The sequence below is a fragment of the Urocampus carinirostris genome, chromosome 17 (assembly GCF_059441175.1).
Source record: "Urocampus carinirostris isolate Australia breed hairy pipefish chromosome 17, RoL_Ucar_1.0, whole genome shotgun sequence".
NCBI lineage: Eukaryota > Metazoa > Chordata > Actinopteri > Syngnathiformes > Syngnathidae > Urocampus > Urocampus carinirostris.
The window spans coordinates 27,810,975-27,829,296 of record NC_142365.1 but is presented as its reverse complement, the minus strand read 5'-3'; the positions used below and the strand labels follow the sequence as shown (position 1 = coordinate 27,829,296).

The window sequence follows — 18,322 nt, the reverse complement described above, 5'->3', positions numbered from 1 at the left end:
CACAAAAAACTTTGCTCTCGCCTAATCAGGCGATTTTCCTATGATTCTAAGATCTTTAGACTAAATATCTTCACAATCAAGCCAAATTTGTTTTCTTTTGAATGCATCACTGTACCTATTGGCCAATCATATTGGTGTTCTTAGATTCCACACCCCTCAGGGCTGATTTGTTTTTTGTTACCTTACAGATTTATTAAAAAGAGGGAGCTCTGAGGAGAACTTTAGGAAGTGATGGAATTTTCTTTTGTGAGAACCCCTCTCCTGATCCTCCTTGCAAGTTCAAAATCCATGAATGCCTGCTCGCTTTATTTTGAGTGTCTACTAAAATTAAACTTTTTATCACAATTTACCGAAATATACCGAAATTACAAATAAAAAAACAAAATACAACAAGCTTTTACCATGAATTCTGTGCTTACGTTTGGCCGATTGATTTTCTGTTGGTTTGTTGTTCCTGTATAAGACACTATTCGCTACTAGTGACACACGACTAAACTTGTGCGTTTAAGCTGACTCCCTGATTTCAGCATTTTATTTTATTGTTGTAAAAACAGCTTAGTTGCGAGTATATATGGTAGGGAGGATATCAGTCGGGAGTATTTTGTATGTTGTAGGGCCATATAAACCTGTCAACTCTACTCAAACAACGTGATAAGCGGTGTGATGCTAGCAGACTAAGAGTTCTTCAATCCGTTCTGAGTGAGGGGGGAACAGGTACATATAAGATGGCATTAAAATTTGTGAACTGTTTTTAAGTAGTAATTGCATCCTTTTGTAACGTGTTACCCCCAAAACTGCCCTTTACATTGACAGTTTTTTAAATACATTTAATCTTTAAAATATCAAGTGTTTGTTGTAACCGGAAATTACTCAATGACCCCCCCCAAAAAAGAAGCTTGAAATAAAGCGTGTTTTATGAAGGATAACTAATAAAAATGATTTTCAAAATTTTATGATACTATGAAAACTTGATTTATTGTCTTCATGGACATTAACACCAACGTAGTGAGCATTGTTTGCAACAAGATTAGACATGGCACTCCAGGATAAACATGTAATAAAGACTTTAAAGACGACCGGGCTAAGTTGTAATGAAAGTGCAATAGAAAATAGTGCATCATAACTATACGAAAAGAAGTGCAATAAAATCCAGCAGCAAAAATGGAATCCCAAACTAATTGATAAATAAGATATCAGTACCCCTTTTCAAATGCAACTGGCAAGGTATGTATTGTTCACTCTTTGGTGTGCTTGTTTAGGATGGTGATAGCCCTGGGGAAGAGGCAGTCTCCAAGCCTATTCATCCTTGTTCCTGAGATTTGAGTTTTTAAAAGATCCAGCATGTACCTGTGGATACTGTCTGACACGTTACTGAAAAAAAGTAATTAGTTATAGTTACACGTTTCTTCATTTAAATTGCATTACTCCCCAAAATCACTAAAACTTAAAATTAGCGTGTTACTCTGAAAATAATTCAAATCACCGTATAAACTCGCATTGAAGCTTAACCCCCAAAACCTGCCTTAAAATAGCCACACGATAAAATAACATGTGTACACCAACCTGTGCAATAGGTGAACTCTTCATATTTCTTGGCTTGTGCAATATTGACAGCTTGCAAACTAACACAACTGAGACACTCCATGTCTAGTTTGTCTTTCGTCTTCAAACCAATGAAATTTTTCATTTTCCATTTTTGGGTAATGTCCAAGACATTTTCTTTTTTCCTCCAGGTGTATAGCAAAAATAAATCTAAAGACAAATAGACCAAATTTCAGCACTCTTTCATTCTCCATTTCCCCCATTGTTTTTGTTGTTCACGTATAAGCCACGCTCCCTTCTGCTACCTGCCTACCGATGGCTACTGGAGACTGAAAATGCTGGTCTACTAGTCACCCCAAGAGCCAAGAAGAGAACCGCGGGTTCGAGAGCATTCTCCATTCGGGCCCCGGTATTGTGGAATGCTCTGCCCCCTGAGATTTGATCTGCATTCTCTGTGGAGGTGTTTTAATCCAGGCGTAAAATACACTTCTATTCAATAGCTTATGAATGACCTATATATCCAGTTGACAATATCTCTGTATTATTTGTTATTGCAACATCCATTGCAGCCTAGTCATCCTGGAAGGGGGATTACCTCATGTGCGGTCCCTTTTAAAATTCTCTTCATTGTCCTCATGTTGAGGTTTTAGAGTTTTTCCTTGCCCTCATGTAGGTTTTAGATCAGGGGATGGTGTAAAAATATTCTGTAGTTTGCAATAATCTGTGGTCTGCACAGCCTTTTGAGACTCCTTGTGATTAAGGGCTATACATATGAACATGACTTGACTGTCAACATGCCCAACCCTCTCGAATGTCGTTTTCAGCATTGTGTTGCGCTATGATTGATGGAAGAACTGTCAAAGAAGAGAAATCAGTGAATATGATGTTCTGCTTTTAAAAAGTAGCAGGGTAATGCATCATCATGTAACGATATTTCAGTTAAAAAATTGTATTAATAACACGTTACAATAATTGTTACAGAGTAAAGTAATTGCATGCCGGGAATTCGCTAAAAAGGAAAGCTTTACTCTCAACACTGCTAATGGACTAGAAATTGCGGCACTCAACAAAAAAAGGCAAACTTCCTCCTTCTTGACATTTCCCGAAAAACATCATAAAAACTGTTTGCTGTTCTGTCATACTTTTATCAGTTGATCATGGCCCCTCAGAGGACTTTATCAAAACTCAAATAGTTCCCCAGCCTTGCGCTATGGGAACTTCCTCTCCAACTTTCCCTCAGATGGCCTTTGATCATATTTATATTTGAAAATCATTAATAGCGCAGTGATCCCTCGGTCGTTGGCTGACCCTGCCCTTCCTGTGATGGCCCCCTTCCCCCTCTCCCATCCTGGTCTTCAGTGTCTATTTCAGTCTTTCCGTCACGGTCAGATTCAGCACATCCGGTATCTCATCAAGTTTATTGTCATCCAATCCTGCTGCTGCTGCTCCCGGGAGAGCATCAAGGAAGGAAAGCCTCCGGGTCTTAGTGCTTAATAGACCATACTTGAAGTATGGATGACGTTAATGCAGCAATTGAGCGTGGCATTTGTAGGTCGTTCACAAGTCGCTTTAGTTTGAGAGTTACCAAGAACTCTGAATTATAAGTCTTAATTCAGGACTTTATCTACCCCTACTCGCATATTTTAAATGTTTTATTCATTTATCTTTTTTAAATAACTTGTTTGCTTGAATGAGCTCATCACATAGAGAGCATGCTGGGTCCATTAAAAAGCCCCATCGACCGTCCAGACTCAGCGGAAGGCAAAGCAAGGAATGCATTTCCGACCTTGAGCCTGCCAGGGTTTTTTTTCCCATAGCAAAAAAAAGGCCTCTAGCAAAATTGTCAAACACATTGGATGGTGCACCTAATAAAGTAACCGGTAAGCAGTGTTGAGTGTGTTACTGAAAAAAATAGAGTTACTGGATACAACATTCAAAAAGTAATTGTATAAATCCCCCCCAGACCCACTGACCAACCACCCCCCACAGCGAAAGATTATTGACACAAAAAAGTATCTTGTCACTCTGACAGTAACCCTCAAGTTACAGATGACCATAAGCCTTTAAGCTTACCTGATTTTGGTGAAAATTTCCACAGTTGAACCTTGGGCTTCTGTGAGTGTTTTTAGTTAGGTTTCATGTGAAGGAACCCCCAATAAATACCAACAAAATCGATAAACATCTGCTTGTGCAGTGTCTGGTTTCGTTGGGTCTCCAACGTCATCTGGTGGCTAAATTGGTTACTGCAGCTTCGGACTCCAAGCAGCTGAATCCAATCGTCGATTGTAACCAACACCTTGATTGATGCAATTGTTTTTCATACACACGTTTAAACAAACCACGGCTCCAACAACCTTGCCCATATAGAATGCCTGGCAATGCCAGGCCATTTGCTTGTAAAACAACAAGAAGAAATAGTAAACATCAGCCTGTGGAAAAAGGTAAGCCATGGATAGTTCTTGGCTTGTGAAATCTTTTAAGCCGTAATATCCAAAGTGCGGCTCGGGGGCCAGTTGGGCCCGTGATCAAACTTTTACTGGCCCGCGGCCTGTCATAAAATTAGTAATATGTGGCCCGCCAGTAATGTTGACCACAGAACAAAAAAAAGGCCAAAAAAAGAAGTAGCCCCTTGGCCACCTTATCCTTTGCTTTCTGTGAAAATTTTAGCTAATCTCATTTCCAACATGGCGACTGTAAATTGAAAAAAGGAAAGTATACTGTGAAGGCTGTCGCTTCCAGGGCAAGTGGAAGTTATCATTTTTCACTCTGAAACAACAGCATCTCCCTTATTTGCCAAGGGACTGTGTCTGTTTTCAAAGAATATAATATGAAGAGGCACTGCCTCATGAAACATGTAGACGACAAAAAGCTAACTGCAAATGAAGACTGTGAAAAGGTGAAGCAACTGGAAGCTGTTTTGAGGGCACAGTAGCACTTTTTCACAAGATCCTACAAGTATAATGATAATGCTACAAAAGTCACCAAGCACTGCAAACTTTTCACAGAGGGCTATTTTATTAAAAGAATGCCAGGCTGAATAGTCGGCCTCACACATTTTCAGCTCACTAAATCTTGCCCGCTTTCTGAAAAGTTTGGACGCTTTAGAACTTGCAAACACTTAGCTGAGATGCTCCATAACCATTTTAACTACCCCCTGATTTCAGTATTTTATTGTATGTTGTAAATTCGGCTTAGATGCACATACAGTGGCTTGCGAAACTATTTGACCCCCTTGAACTTTGTGACCTTTTGCCACATTTCAGACTTCAAACATAAAGATTTAAAACTGTAATTTCTTGTGAAGCATCAGCAATAAGTGGGACACAATCATGAAATGGAACACACTTTACTGGAATTTTAACCTTTTTTTAACAAAAAAAAAAATACGAAAAAGTGGGTGTGCAAAATTATTCAGCCCCTTTACTTTCAGTGCAGCAAACCCTGTCCAGAAGTTCAGTGAGGATCTCTGAATGATTCAATGTTGATCTAAATGACTAACGATTATAAAGGGAATCCAGCTGTGCGTAATCAAGTCTCTGTACAAATGCACCTGCACTGTGATAGTCTCAGAGGTCTGTTTAAAGTGCAGAGAGCAGCATGAAAAACGAGGAACACACCAGCCAGGTCCGAGATACTGTTGATGAGAAGTTTAAAGCTGGATTTGGATGCAAAAAGATATCCCAAGCTTTAAGCATCCCAAGGAGCGCTGAGCAAGCAATAATATTGAAATGGAAGGAGTATGAGACCACTGTAAATCGACCAAGATCGGGCCGTCCCCCTAAACTTTCAGCTCATACAAGGATAAAACTGATCAGAGATGCAGCCAAGAGGCCGATGATCACTCTGGTTGAACTGCAGAGGTCTACAGCTGAGGTGGGAGAATCTGTCAATAGGACAACAGTCATACAAATCTGGCCCTTATGGCAGAGTGGCAAAAAGGAAGCCATTTCTAAAAGATATCCATAAAAAGTCTCGTTTAAAGTTTTCCACAAGCCACGTGGGAGACACACCCAACATGTGAAAGAAGGTGCTCTGGTCAGATGAGACCAAAATTGAACTTTTTGGCAACAATGCAAGACGTTATGTTTGGCGTAAAAGCAGCACAGCTCATCACCCTCAACACACCATCCCCACAGTCAAACATGGTGGTGGCAGCATCATGGTTTGGGCCTGCTTTTCTTCAGCAGGGACAGGTGAGATGGTTAAAATTGATGGTAAGATGGATGGAGCCAATTACAGGACCCTTCTGGAAGAAAACCCGATGGACTCCGCAAAAGACCTGAGACTGGGACGGAGATTTGTCTTCCAACAAAACAATGATCCAAAACATAAAGCGAAAGCTACAATGCAATGGTTCACTGAAAAACATATCACGGTGTTAGAATGGCCAAGTCAAAGTCCAGACCTCAATCCATTTGAGAATCTGTGCAAAGAACTTAAAACTGCTGTTCACAAACACTTTCCATCCAACCTCACTGAGCTTGAGCTGTATTGCAAGCGGGAATGGGCAAAAATATCAGTTTTTCGATGTGCAAAAATGGTAGAGACATACCCTAAGCGACTTGTAGCTGTAATCGCAGCAAAAGGTGGTGTTAGAAAGTATTAACTCAATGGGGGTGAATAATTTTGCACACCCACTTTTTTGTGCTTTATTTGTTAAAAAAGTATAAAATATCCAATAAAGTGTTTTCCACTTTATGATTGTGTCCCACTTATTGTTGATGCTTTACAATAAATTACAGTTTTATATCTTTTTGTTTGAAGTCCGAAATGTGGCAAAAGGTCACAAAGTTAAAGGGGGCCAAATAGTTTCGCAAGCCACTGTACAAACACTAAGGCGAATATCTCCATTTGGAGAAATTCAGCATACTCTAATGTTGGGACGGCGCCACTGCAACTATATTGCATGTAGTAAATTTGTAAGTAGATATAAACTCGCCCATTCATTCTTAAAGTTTTTGAAGGACTGAGGGTTGTAGGTGACATTGTGAAGGAAGCAGGAGTGTCCAATAATCAGAGAACACCATATTTCAAATCCTGCTTTTAATAAGTAGTGTAGTAATGCACCATTTTGTAGTGACGGTTGTTACAGAATTTTATTAATAACGCGTAACAGTACTCCTTACCAAGAAAAGTAATTTTCGTTCCAGGAACACGTTCCTTTGTGTCGCATTAGTCCCAACCCTGCCCGTGAGTCATGAAAAGCTGTTCATATAGAATCAAGAGGCTCTCAGTGCATCTTTCAGTGTGTGTCCAGTCACACTGATACTCCCCTAGCACCACTACAAGGGCCTTGCTCATATTACTGCATTGCTAACACAAGCTTCTCTTACATGATTTTGTTTTTTAACAACTTTGTTCACGAATGGGAACAAAAAGTTTCATATAAGATATTTTCTATATATGTATTCAAAAATATAAAGCCAGGTATTATTCTACCATACAAAAAGATGAATGCCACATATTGCACACTATTAGGCGCATCTAAAATCCAAATTTGTCTCAAAACTTGAAAGTGTGCCATATGACCCGTTACGCAAGTAGAGAAGAGTGAAATGCCTTACCAAGTTTTACGGTACATTACTGCACTTGTGATGTCATATGATAAGGCAATATACAATATCTCATTGTCACACTGTTTGTATTCAAGGTGTCAGGAACACTGATTTACATATTGCGTTCTCATTGTTTAAACCACTGTTTCCCAAAGTGGGCGGTACTGCCCCCCTGAGGGTGGTTGATAGATCTGGGGGGTTGGACAGGGGGGGTGGGGGTGTCGGGGGTAGGAGGGCGTTAGTTCGAAGTCAGAAGTTCGAACGTTTGTTTGACGATTTGTACACAGCACGTGCAGCAGGACGAGTCAGTGGACTGTTTGATACAGTTATTGAATTCTTCCACGACTCTAATTTTGTTCTGTGTGCTGAAGTAAGAAACATGAAGTATGGCATTGCTTATTTGGTAGATATATTCAAAAAGTTCAATGAAGATAATTCGCGGCTGCAAGGAAATGGGGTCAACCTAATTAAAGCTAAATCAGCTATCTCCACTTCGCTGGCGAAGTTACAGTTGTTTAAACGAAACATAGCTCGCCATGCACTCTACCAGTTCCCAAGCCTCTCTGAATTGGATAAGAAAAAAGACATACCAGACAATGACCTTCAAGTGTATTATACACACCCGGATGAACTGCACAGAAACATGTCTGAGAAATTGGATCCTTTGTAGCATACCAAATATCAAGAAAGAGGTGTTTGTTTTTATATGTGTCTTGGGGGGGGGGCGCTAGGAATTCACTGGGGAGCCAAGGGGGCGCCAGCCTGCAAAAGTTTGGGAACCATTGGTTTAAACATTCTCTCCATTTCTTCACCAACAAATGTTAGAAAATGGAGAAAAACAGAAAGCATTTTAACAAAATACTATACAAGCTCTTTTACATACACATAGGTATTCAAGTGAGTTTTTTTTACGCACAGGTGAAGAAGTGGTCTGTTTAACCTGTCAGAATGCACTATGCAAATCAGTGTTGCTGGCACCGTGAGTAAAAGTGTTATAAAAGGATAAGCTCTAATGCCATTTTATGTCTTACATACCATTCGTGGTCTGGTAGTAACGTGGTGTGTTTGACTTTGGTCTTAGTCCTGTTGCAGTTTGATCAGCAGCATCCATTAAAACATTGCATTCATAAGTACCATACACACGGTAGATATTTCTGTTGTCTTAGTTTAGTGTGCATTATGTATGCAAAAAAATATGACAAAAGACTATGTTGAGGGGCTGCTCCTAATACTAATGGTGCGCTTTAGAGCACAGGTGTCAAACTCACGGCCCGCGGGCCACATCCGGCCCGGCGTACAATTATATCCGGCCCGTGATCATTTTATATACTTATCTACTATATAATGCTGATAACTTCCAAACTATACTCGGATGCTAAAAACCACAATGGCCGAGAAAATTATGTTGACTGACATTGCCGGTAAACCCGTGTGTCTTAGGGGCCGGTCACACAGACATTTGCGGCTGATTCACGGCCAGAAATTTCTGCATTCGAGGCGGACGCCATTGGACGCATTAAGATCGCCATTCAGACGAGATACAGCGGTGCTTAACACGCAGTCGGAAATTCGCGCGCGGGTGGCAGCGCTAATTTCGCGCTGCTCAAATCTTCAGAGCGCGGGCACACAGCCTTTCACGAGCGCACTGAGGCTGAACCACGGGGTTTTGGGGTTTTTAAGGGTTATTGTTCTATCTTCGTTATTCATTATCCATTATCCGTTATCGGTCAGTTCATAATACGCTACAAAGCCTAGGAGCCGGGACACTTACTCTCAGCCAAAAGGCCAAGCTAAGGTCCTAGCCCTAAAGCCTTGCTGCGATCATTGCGAATGCACCGTTCCCGGAGGTACTGCAATACCGGGCCGATGCGTGGAGTGGACAGAGCAAGCTCTTATTCCATCTCCGAAATGCAAAAATTAAAGATCATGGCAAGAGGTACGGCCAAAAGGCCAAGCTAGCCCTAAAGCCTGGCCAAGCTAAGGAACTAGCATCAGCGCCGTAAACTTCTGGCCGTGAAGCAGACGGCCAGAAATTTCTGGCCGTGAAGCAGATGCTGTTGAGCGCAGTCGGACGTTTTGAGACCGCCATATAGACGAGATAGAGCAGTGCTTTACTCGCGGTCGGAAATTTTCACGTGGTTGGCCGCGTTCAAAACTTTTGAGCTGCTCAAAAGTTTGAGCACGTGTTAAACCGCGTGCCGCACACGTGGTCAACACGAGGTAATGACGCAGAAATGACGCAGAACGACGTGCTCTGGCCGCGGCCAGGGCGTGCTTACACATGGGTAGGATGGGAAATTTCAGCGGGTAATCGTAGGTGGAGCATGGTAATAGCATGTTCTGCGCCTGTATCGCGGTGTTATTACGTGAAATTAGCGTGTTACGCGTGTGACAGTCAAACGCCTTTCTCCACGTATAAACAGCGCGAATGCCGAGCACACGTCATTTGTGCTCGTGACGTCAAGGGGGTGAACATGGATCCCCGTCAGCGTAGTTTCTCTTCATTTCGAATAAATCTTTCGGTGCATTCGCAGCATAACTTAAAATCCGAGACCTTAGTTTAGCCTTTTGGTTGAGAGTAAGAGTCCCGGCTCCTGAGCTTTGTAGCGTATTATGAACTGATCGATATGGATAATGAATAAAGAAGATAGAACGATCTCCCCGAACCCCCCCCCCCCCCCCTGTCAACGTAGTGTACTCGTCTTAATCCATATTTATTTCTTGGCAATTCTTCTCAGGATAACAAAATAAAATTGGTGCCATAGCTTGAAATCTTGATCTTTACGGGACTGTGTCTTGTGCGGTTAAGATTGCTACAGCCCGGTGCCGTGATTTGCATCCCCTCGCTAATACAACCACATTTACCTCGTTTTATCTCACTTTTAAGTAAGGTAATGGCGAACATATAACTAAAACCACATCGTCTTGCATTAGTTGGAAATGTAATACAACTTAATCCACTCCGTCTTTGCTTCTGTTGTGAACGTAATCGGACAGTAATGCACACCGTATATAAAATCCTCCCCCCCATCGCGTGAACGCGCATTCTGCTGCGCTTCCAACGAAAGCGATCCTATTCTATATAAAACGCTTATTAAAACTATAAAACGAGATAATTATAACAAGTGGGAGATCCTAGTCTATATAACGCGTTAATTTAAACAATAAAGTGCGATCGTATTCTACAAAATGCGTTTGTTAACGCGGATGAAAAAGTCAAAAGCGATCGCAGCAGAATGCGCGTTCACGTGAGGGGGTAGGGGGGGTGAGCCTGTTGCGTAGGAGTCGGATTTGGGCACAACACCGGCTCGGGAGCTTTTATACCCGTGGTCCACACGAGAAAATGACGCAGAAATGACGCGATGAGGAAGCGGAACAGTCGCCGGCGTCTTTTTTCCGGCCATACCACAGATGAACAGCGGGTTGGCCAAATTTGCGCATTTTCCATCCCGGGCAACCACGGGCAAAAAAAAAACGCAAAATTTTAGCCGTGATTCAGCCGCAAACGGCTGTGTGACCGGCCCCTTATTTATGGAGCTTTTGTGGCCGTAACTAAGGAATTTAATGTAAAACGGCACTACAAGACAAAATTTCAGAGTAAGCTGAAAAACTTGAATCCAGAGAAAGGATACAGAAAGTTGAAAGGTTAAAGAAGAATATGAAGATGTTTTTCACCATAGCAAATTCCCAAAGTGAAAAGCACAAATTTTATTTTTATTTCGGTTTTTTCAGGACAGGAGATATTTTTATGGAGAGCAACGATTTTTAATTCATTTAATTTTTACGTTTGTTTATTCTGGAATGATATTCCCGACTGTTTTTAAATTCATATTTTTTAAAGTAATTTTTTCTTAAAAAGGCAAGTTTTAGTGTATTCTATAAATATTTATCCTGTTCGGCCCACGACCAAAGGTGTGGTTTGAGTTCTGGCCCTCTGTATACTTGAGTGTGAAAAATATAATATTTGTAAACATAACTCTCTTAAATCACACTCTTAAGCTTATTTTTAACATTTAAAATTCACAGAGACCAAGAACCCAATCAAATTAAATTATTCATCAAAAAGCTTGTTTCCTAGTCTCAACAAAAACTTTCTTTATAATAAAGGTCAAGAAGGTTGTCTTTTGCCAGCAAAACAATTACTGAGTTATGATTGGTGGAAAGACGGATTGGCAAATTATGATTGTTTTCTTGATGCTAGGCAGTTTAAACCAAAATCAGTTTTGCATAAGTCTGGACAAATCTTTGTCAAGACAAATATTGACAAAAAAAGGCAGACATAAAGTACTTTAAAAAGTATTTTAGGAAAAATCCAATACTTGTTCTCAAATGTATTAGAGCAATAGGAGAAAGTACACCTTAAACGGACAATGTTTGTTATTTAACACCAACTAGTGGGAAGAAAAAACATCAAAAACAGAAACAATACTGATTTGAAAAATAAGCAAAAATACATTAACTATCAAATAAAAATGCAGTTTTAATATTACCTGCATGTTGAGAAATTGGTTATTTGACATAACATGAGCCTCAACTAGAAGGAACTTAAATAATTGTCCACCGTCTTGCTGCTACGGGTACCCAAAAACCTCGAAAAGGCTGGACAAAAAAAAAAAAAAAGAAAAGTAGGGTGCGGCTTGTTCACTTTCACTTCGTAGTTTGTATCTTCTTAATGCTTTAAGCGCTTGTCTTAGGTTGCACTACACAATACGGCAACATCCAGTCAAATTATGAACGCCGACCCTTTAAAAGTAGTACATAATGAAGTACAGACACATAAAATAAATGACCTAAGCACAGAACAAGCGTACCTTTTTTGTTACATTTCACTAAGACTGGAAAATTTTGATCAAATTCTGTTCATTTTGCTGACTCCTTCAAGACGCGGTATTGATAGATAACTCCTCCGCTGCCATAGACTACTATAGACGTCAAAGATACATTCAAGCTAGCCTGCGATTGACGACTATACTGTAGATGCAAAAGACTCATTTTATCAATGCTGACAGTTAATGGGTAAAAAATATCACAGACTTATTGGGTAGTTTACCAGAAGCATTTACCATATCACTTACCGAGTACTATGCTTGTGTTAAAATTCATTTAAAGTCAGTTATTTTTTGCATGGTATGCCTTTTAGTATCAAATGTTCTCGAAAATAAAATGTTTGTTGGGTTATGTTGTTTTGTAGCTTGGTAAACTAAATATGTTAGGACAATAGTGTATATTCTTGTTTGCTTAAAAGCGACGAAACCTTATTATATCACAACATCTAACTTTGAAAATATTTAGCTTGCCCACTCATTATCTTCTAATAACTGAGCAAAGATAAATATACGCATATTCAGCTTATTTGTGAGTTATCTTGTAAATTTGTAAGCTCTCTTACAACCAAAGTTCTGGAAATAAACATACAGGACTGTCTCAGAAAATTAGAATATTGTGATAAAGTTCTCTATTTTCTCTAATGCAATTAAAAAAACAAAAATGTCATACATTCTGGATTCATTACACATCAACTGAACTATTTCAAGCCTTTTATTATTTTAATATTGCTGAATTTGGCTTACAACTTAAGAAAACTCAAAAATCCTATCTCAAAATATTTGAATATCATGAAAAAGTATACAAGTAGGCTATTCAACTAATCACCTGAATCATCTAATTAACTCGAAACACCTTGCGAGGGTTTCCTGAACCTTAAAAACACTCAGCTTGGTTCAGTAAACTAAATCACAAGTATGGGGAAGACTGCTGATCTGACTGCTGTCCAGAGGACCATCATTGATACCCTCCATCAGGAGGGTAAGACACAAAAATAAATTTCTCAAAGAGCAGGCTGTTCACAGAGTGCAGTTTCAAAGCATATCCACAAAAAGTCTGTTGGAAGGGAAAAATGTGGCCCGAAACGTTGCACAACCAAGAGAGATGACCGCAGCCTTAACAAAATTGTGAAGAAGAGCCGCTTCCAGAATTTGGGGGAGCTTCAAAGACAGTGGGCTGAAGCTAGAGTCCAGGTATCAAAAGCCACAGTTCACAGACGTGTCCGGGAAATGGGCTACAATAGCCGTATTCCCATGGTCAAGCCACTTCTGAACTCAAGACAACCGAAGAAGCGTCTGACTTGGGCTATGGAGAAGAAGCACTGGACAGTTGCAGAGTCGTCCAAAGTCCTCTTTTCAGACGAAAGCAAGTTTTGCATTTCATTTGGAAGTCAAGGCGCCAGAGTCTGGAGAGAGGCTGGAGAGGAGCAAAATCCAAGTTGCTTGAAATCCAGTGTGAAGTTCCCACAGTCAGCAATGGTTTGGGGAGCCATGTCAGCTGCTGGTGTTGGTCCACTGTGTTTCATCAAGTCCAGAGTAAATGCAACTGTGTACCAAGAGATTTTAGAGCACTACATGCTTCCATCTGCTGAAAAGCTCTATGGAGATGAGGATTTCATTTTCCAGCATGATCTGGCACCTGCCCACAGTGCCAAAACCACCAGTAACTGGTGCACTGACCATGGCATCACTGTCCTTGATTGGCCTGCTAATTCCCCTGACCTGATGAACCCCATCGAGAATTTGTGGGGTATAGTTAAGAAGAAGATGAAAGACGCCAGACCTACAAATGCAAATGAGCTGAAGGCCGCTATCGAAGCATCCTGGGCATCAATAACACCTCAGCAATGCCACAGGCTGATTGCCTCCATGCCACGCAGGATTGATGCAGTAATCCGTGCAAAATGATTCCCAACCAAGTACTGAGTGCATCAATGGACATTTTCAAATGTTTGATTTAGTTTTGCTGTTATAGAATTATTTTTTACTTGGTCTGAGGAAGTATTCTAATATTTTGAGATAGGATTTTTGAGTTTTTTTCAGCTGTAAGACAAAATCAGCAATATTCAAATTATAAAAGGCTTGAAATAGTTCAGTTGATGTGTAATGAATCCAGAATGTATGACATTTTTGTTTTTTAATTGCATTTCAGAAAATAAAGAACTTTATCACAATATTCTAATTTTCTGAGACAGTCCTGTACATAATTTGTAATGTGGCTAGCAGAGCAATTCACATGTATATGTCAACTTAGCCTCTAAATCAACTAGGTAGGCTCACTGTGTTTTGGCAATGTAACAAAAAAAAAGAAGCTCAAAGTAAATACATGTTTTTTTTTAATGAACCCCATTGAAGTCAACAAACAGAAAAATGAAAATCTTGTTTTTGTTTTTCATCTTTGCTTTATCAACATTTTAACGTAGCCCAAGATAACCTCAGAAGCTATCGCCATCTTTAATGATAGATTTCTGCTTTTGTCTTTGTCTGCTTATCCATTCATCTGGAGCTTTTATTCAATTGACTCTACTTTGCTGCCCGTGCATTTCCTGTGCTCATCCTTATTTTCCTATCCAGAGCGTCAATCTGACATCCAGGCTAATTTATGCAAGGACACAAGGCACTTTCTGCTGCCCTAAACTATACCAGAAGCACTGACCAAATCTATTGTATGAATTCTATCGTATATTTTCTTCATTTGCAGCGTCAATTAATTATTTTTTTTCCGATTTTTAGCAGCAAGCTTTATAGTAAATTAGTTATTCAGGTAGCTTTCCTGTCAGCTGAGCCTTTAGATTGCAGAGTGTATAAAGTTTGAACTGGACTTTAATTAAGCCTGGTTATTTGTTATGGTTTGTTTGCTTGTTTATTAGACAACAAGTGAGTATGAATACTTCACAACATCACATGTTTAGTTACTTAAAAGGATGTATTTGAAATGTCCTGACTGCAACTCCTGATTGTAGTTATTGAGTTTGTTCGTTAGTTAGCACTTGCTACAGATTGTGAGATAACATTATCAGCAGCAAGTGAACTAATACTCTTGTTTTGTGACTCCCGTGTTTGCAGGTCTATCAGATGTCCCGTGAGCATCGGCCTGGTGCCATTTGCCCTGGGGTCACCTACTGTGGTTCTCGGACATGGAGCCTGCTCATTCCTTTAGGATGGATTTGGATGGACTGGACCTCCAACAGGTCCCGGTGCTGTCGCTTGACCAGATCCGTGCCATCCGGTCCCACAACAACTACGTGGACCGTCCGGTAGCCCTAGAACTGGCCTCCCAGTCCGGGTTTTTCTACACCCATGACGAACGACACCCTAATGGAATATATTCGCAGCACTCTCAACCTCGCCATGCTGCCTTGCCCCGGAGCCAAAGTCAGCAGCACACACACATGTCCCGCATCAGCCGCTCCAGCACCGTAAGCTCTTCGATGTCCCGGACCAGTGCAAGCTCAGACCAGAGGCTTCTGGCGGGCCTGACACCCTCACACTCGGGATTGGTCTCAGTGGTGCGCACTCAGCCCAAAGGGGACCTCAAGCCCGACTCCTCTTTAAGCAAAATTCTTGCTGAGAATGAGCTGGGCCGGCACCAGTTCATCTGTGAGCGCTGCGCCCGATGCAAATGCCACGAATGCTGTGCCCCACGCCATCTGCCTTCCTGCTGGGCCTGTGGGGAGCGCTGCCTGTGTTCTGCAGAGAGCGCGGTGGAGTACGGTACCTGCCTGTGCTGTATCAAGGGGCTTTTCTACCATTGCTCTGCGCAGGACGATGATGACAACTGCGCTGACAGGCCTTGCTCCTGCACCCCAGCCCATGCCCTGGCCCGTTGGGGCACAATGAGCCTCTTAGCTCTCTGTCTGCCCTGCCTTTGCTGCTACCCTCCTGCCCGGCTGTGCCTCGCCCTGTGCCGCTGTGCCCACGACCGGGCAACGCGACCCGGTTGCAGGTGCAGCAACACCAACACTGTGTGCCGCAAGATCTCTGCTTCAAATACCAACCCTGGTCATTCCTCACTCAGCAAGGCTGTGGAGAAGTCTCTATGACAGACCGGGATTGGGGGCAACAAGATGCTAATTGTAACTTGTGCTCACCTACCTTGTATGCATCCACCTGATCTCTAATTTCAAAGGGACCAAAAGCTTTACTGTGCCTGTTTGCCTTGGAAACTTAAAGCTGAACCTGAAGAAGGAAATAACTGAACAGAGCTAACCTTCCTTCTTCTGCTCAATCAGGATGTCTGACTTGCATTTATTTATTAACAGTCTCCCTCTTGACCCGCTGTGGTCGGCAACCATACCACAGACTGGATGGAGGACTGATGGTTCTACCACAACAGATAACCAAATGTAGATGTTTCTACTGAAAATCTGAAGGCCGAAAAACTGATCATTTAAATCTGGATGGCTTCGACACACCCCGAAAACCAGACACTGAGTAGATTCTTGATGCCATTAAGCTTATTTGTACTAGTTGGGCAGATGGTACTGCACAAAAGTGTCCGGTCAACGAGTCAAATAATAATTGTTAGAATTGTGGGATTTATACGAGATCAGCCACCAAAAATAACACGTTTTACATTTCACATCTCTGAAACCCGGTTTATAAAAATTACTTTTGGTTAAATTTGCTGTCGAACGTCCCCGATAGTAGATTCAGACTTTAGCACACACCTGGAACACTTAACATCCCCTTACAAAAAGTGACACCTATCTATCTCAATTGTAATAACTTCATTTGTAGGGAGGGAATTCGTTTAAAATCCCCACGCCTAAGGCAAAGACCTGGACCACCCTTTAAAAAATGATGGCAACTGAATATTTGCCCATCCCAAGTCATGGTAGAACCCTTAAATCTTTAGATTTCTTGCACAATTTGACACTGACCCCAGAGTAGAAATGGTACTTCGCAAAAGTTGCTGGCAACTTCCGATGTACACACACTTAAAAAACTCCCTAATTAAGACTAAGGTGTTGTGCTCCAGCCATCTGAAACATTACAATCCGCATAACGTTGCTGCTAGCCTTGATTTTCTGCTGCAAAACTGGTCATCAGTTGGAAAAATAAATCATATTCAAGTTAGCTTCCTGTTTTCTGCAGGATCTGATGGTCACATCTTCCCTTATGACCCTATCTTTTCTCAGAATACTACATATTACACCAGTGAGTTGAATGTACTACAACCATTGAATTTAAATTATAAATCAAACCAAATGATTTCTAAACTTTATAATTTTCCATGGGCCACCACAAGTCTAGAAAAACCATTTTGTGTTAAGAGTTAAGGTGCAAAAACTACTTGTTTTTTATCTATTCCACGAGGATTCAAATTTGAAAGATGGCGATGATTGATGATAATATGGAATCTATTTTATATATGTCATAAATGTTACACAGGCTTTAGTGCTCCTTCAGATATCAGGGGAATTTTGATTAGTTGTTATCTGATATTAATCTCATCATCCATCGACACAGACTCTCAAAATGCCCCCCCCCCCCAAAAAAAAAAAAAAAGTATAGTAATGTGTGGATTTTGCTTCTTAACTCATATTTTACCAACAGTGTTGGGTGCGATACTGAAAAAAGTAGTTAGTTACCGTTACTTGTTACTTCATCTTAAAAGTAACTATGTTACCTCCAGGATTTATGTCTCACTCAAAAAGGAGCTGGTTACTCCGAGAGTGACTATCTACTGTAGGTACAAATTACTGTACAAACTCGCATAAAAGCCGACCCCCTAAAAGTGCATAAAGAAACCCGAGGAATCAGTGAAGCCTTAACATTTCCACTATAGTCTTGAGAGCTTGCAAATGAACACTTAGCTTTACAGTTGATTTTGTTTTCGTGTATAAGCGATGGCCCCTCCCTGAATCGCTGCCTAAAATTCCCGACTGGTGACACACAACGAAATATGCGCATATAAGATGACTGCCTGAGTATTTTATTCTATGGTTGTAAATTCGGCCAAGATGCGAGTATACACTTTAGGGAGGGTTTTTCTATGATATACAGTATTTCAGCGTCCTCGTATTTCATGCTCTAGATCCGGGGTCGGGAACCTTTTTGACTCAAAGAGCCATAAAAGCAAAAAATATTAATTTTATTTTGGGAAAGAGCCACACCATATATTATGAGACAAATTTACTAAATTGCTAAACCCGCGCCCCAGACAAAAGCTTAGTCTTCAGAACATTTATTTTTGATGATTTGATAAAAATTATGAAAAGAGAATAATGCCAGAGCCCCTGTCCCAAATTCAACAAACAGACCACTTTAAACTTGTCTCTTTCTTGCAATTACTCAAGATCGGTTTAACTCCTTTTTTTCATACATATTGGTTTTAAAACCAGATGCAAGCATTTATTTTGTAAAAACGTCACAACATTCTGAGAATAGGGAGCTTAC

General features: G+C 40.8%; 1 protein-coding gene and 1 pseudogene across 1 annotated transcript in view; one reads left to right on the top strand and one right to left on the bottom strand.

The window, feature by feature from the left end:
* Positions 1-18,072, top strand: part of LOC148349686 (protein sprouty homolog 3) — a 29,432-nt gene extending 11,360 nt beyond the window's left edge. The window contains exon 2 of the mRNA XM_088321630.1: positions 14,987-18,072. Within this exon, the coding sequence (XP_088177756.1) occupies positions 15,058-15,963 (906 nt within the window). The 5' untranslated portion in view covers positions 14,987-15,057 and the 3' untranslated portion in view covers positions 15,964-18,072. The remainder of the gene's footprint in view (positions 1-14,986) is intronic.
* On the bottom strand, positions 8,923-9,056 carry LOC148349687 (U2 spliceosomal RNA; annotated as a pseudogene).
* Positions 18,073-18,322: the final 250 nt, after the last annotated feature.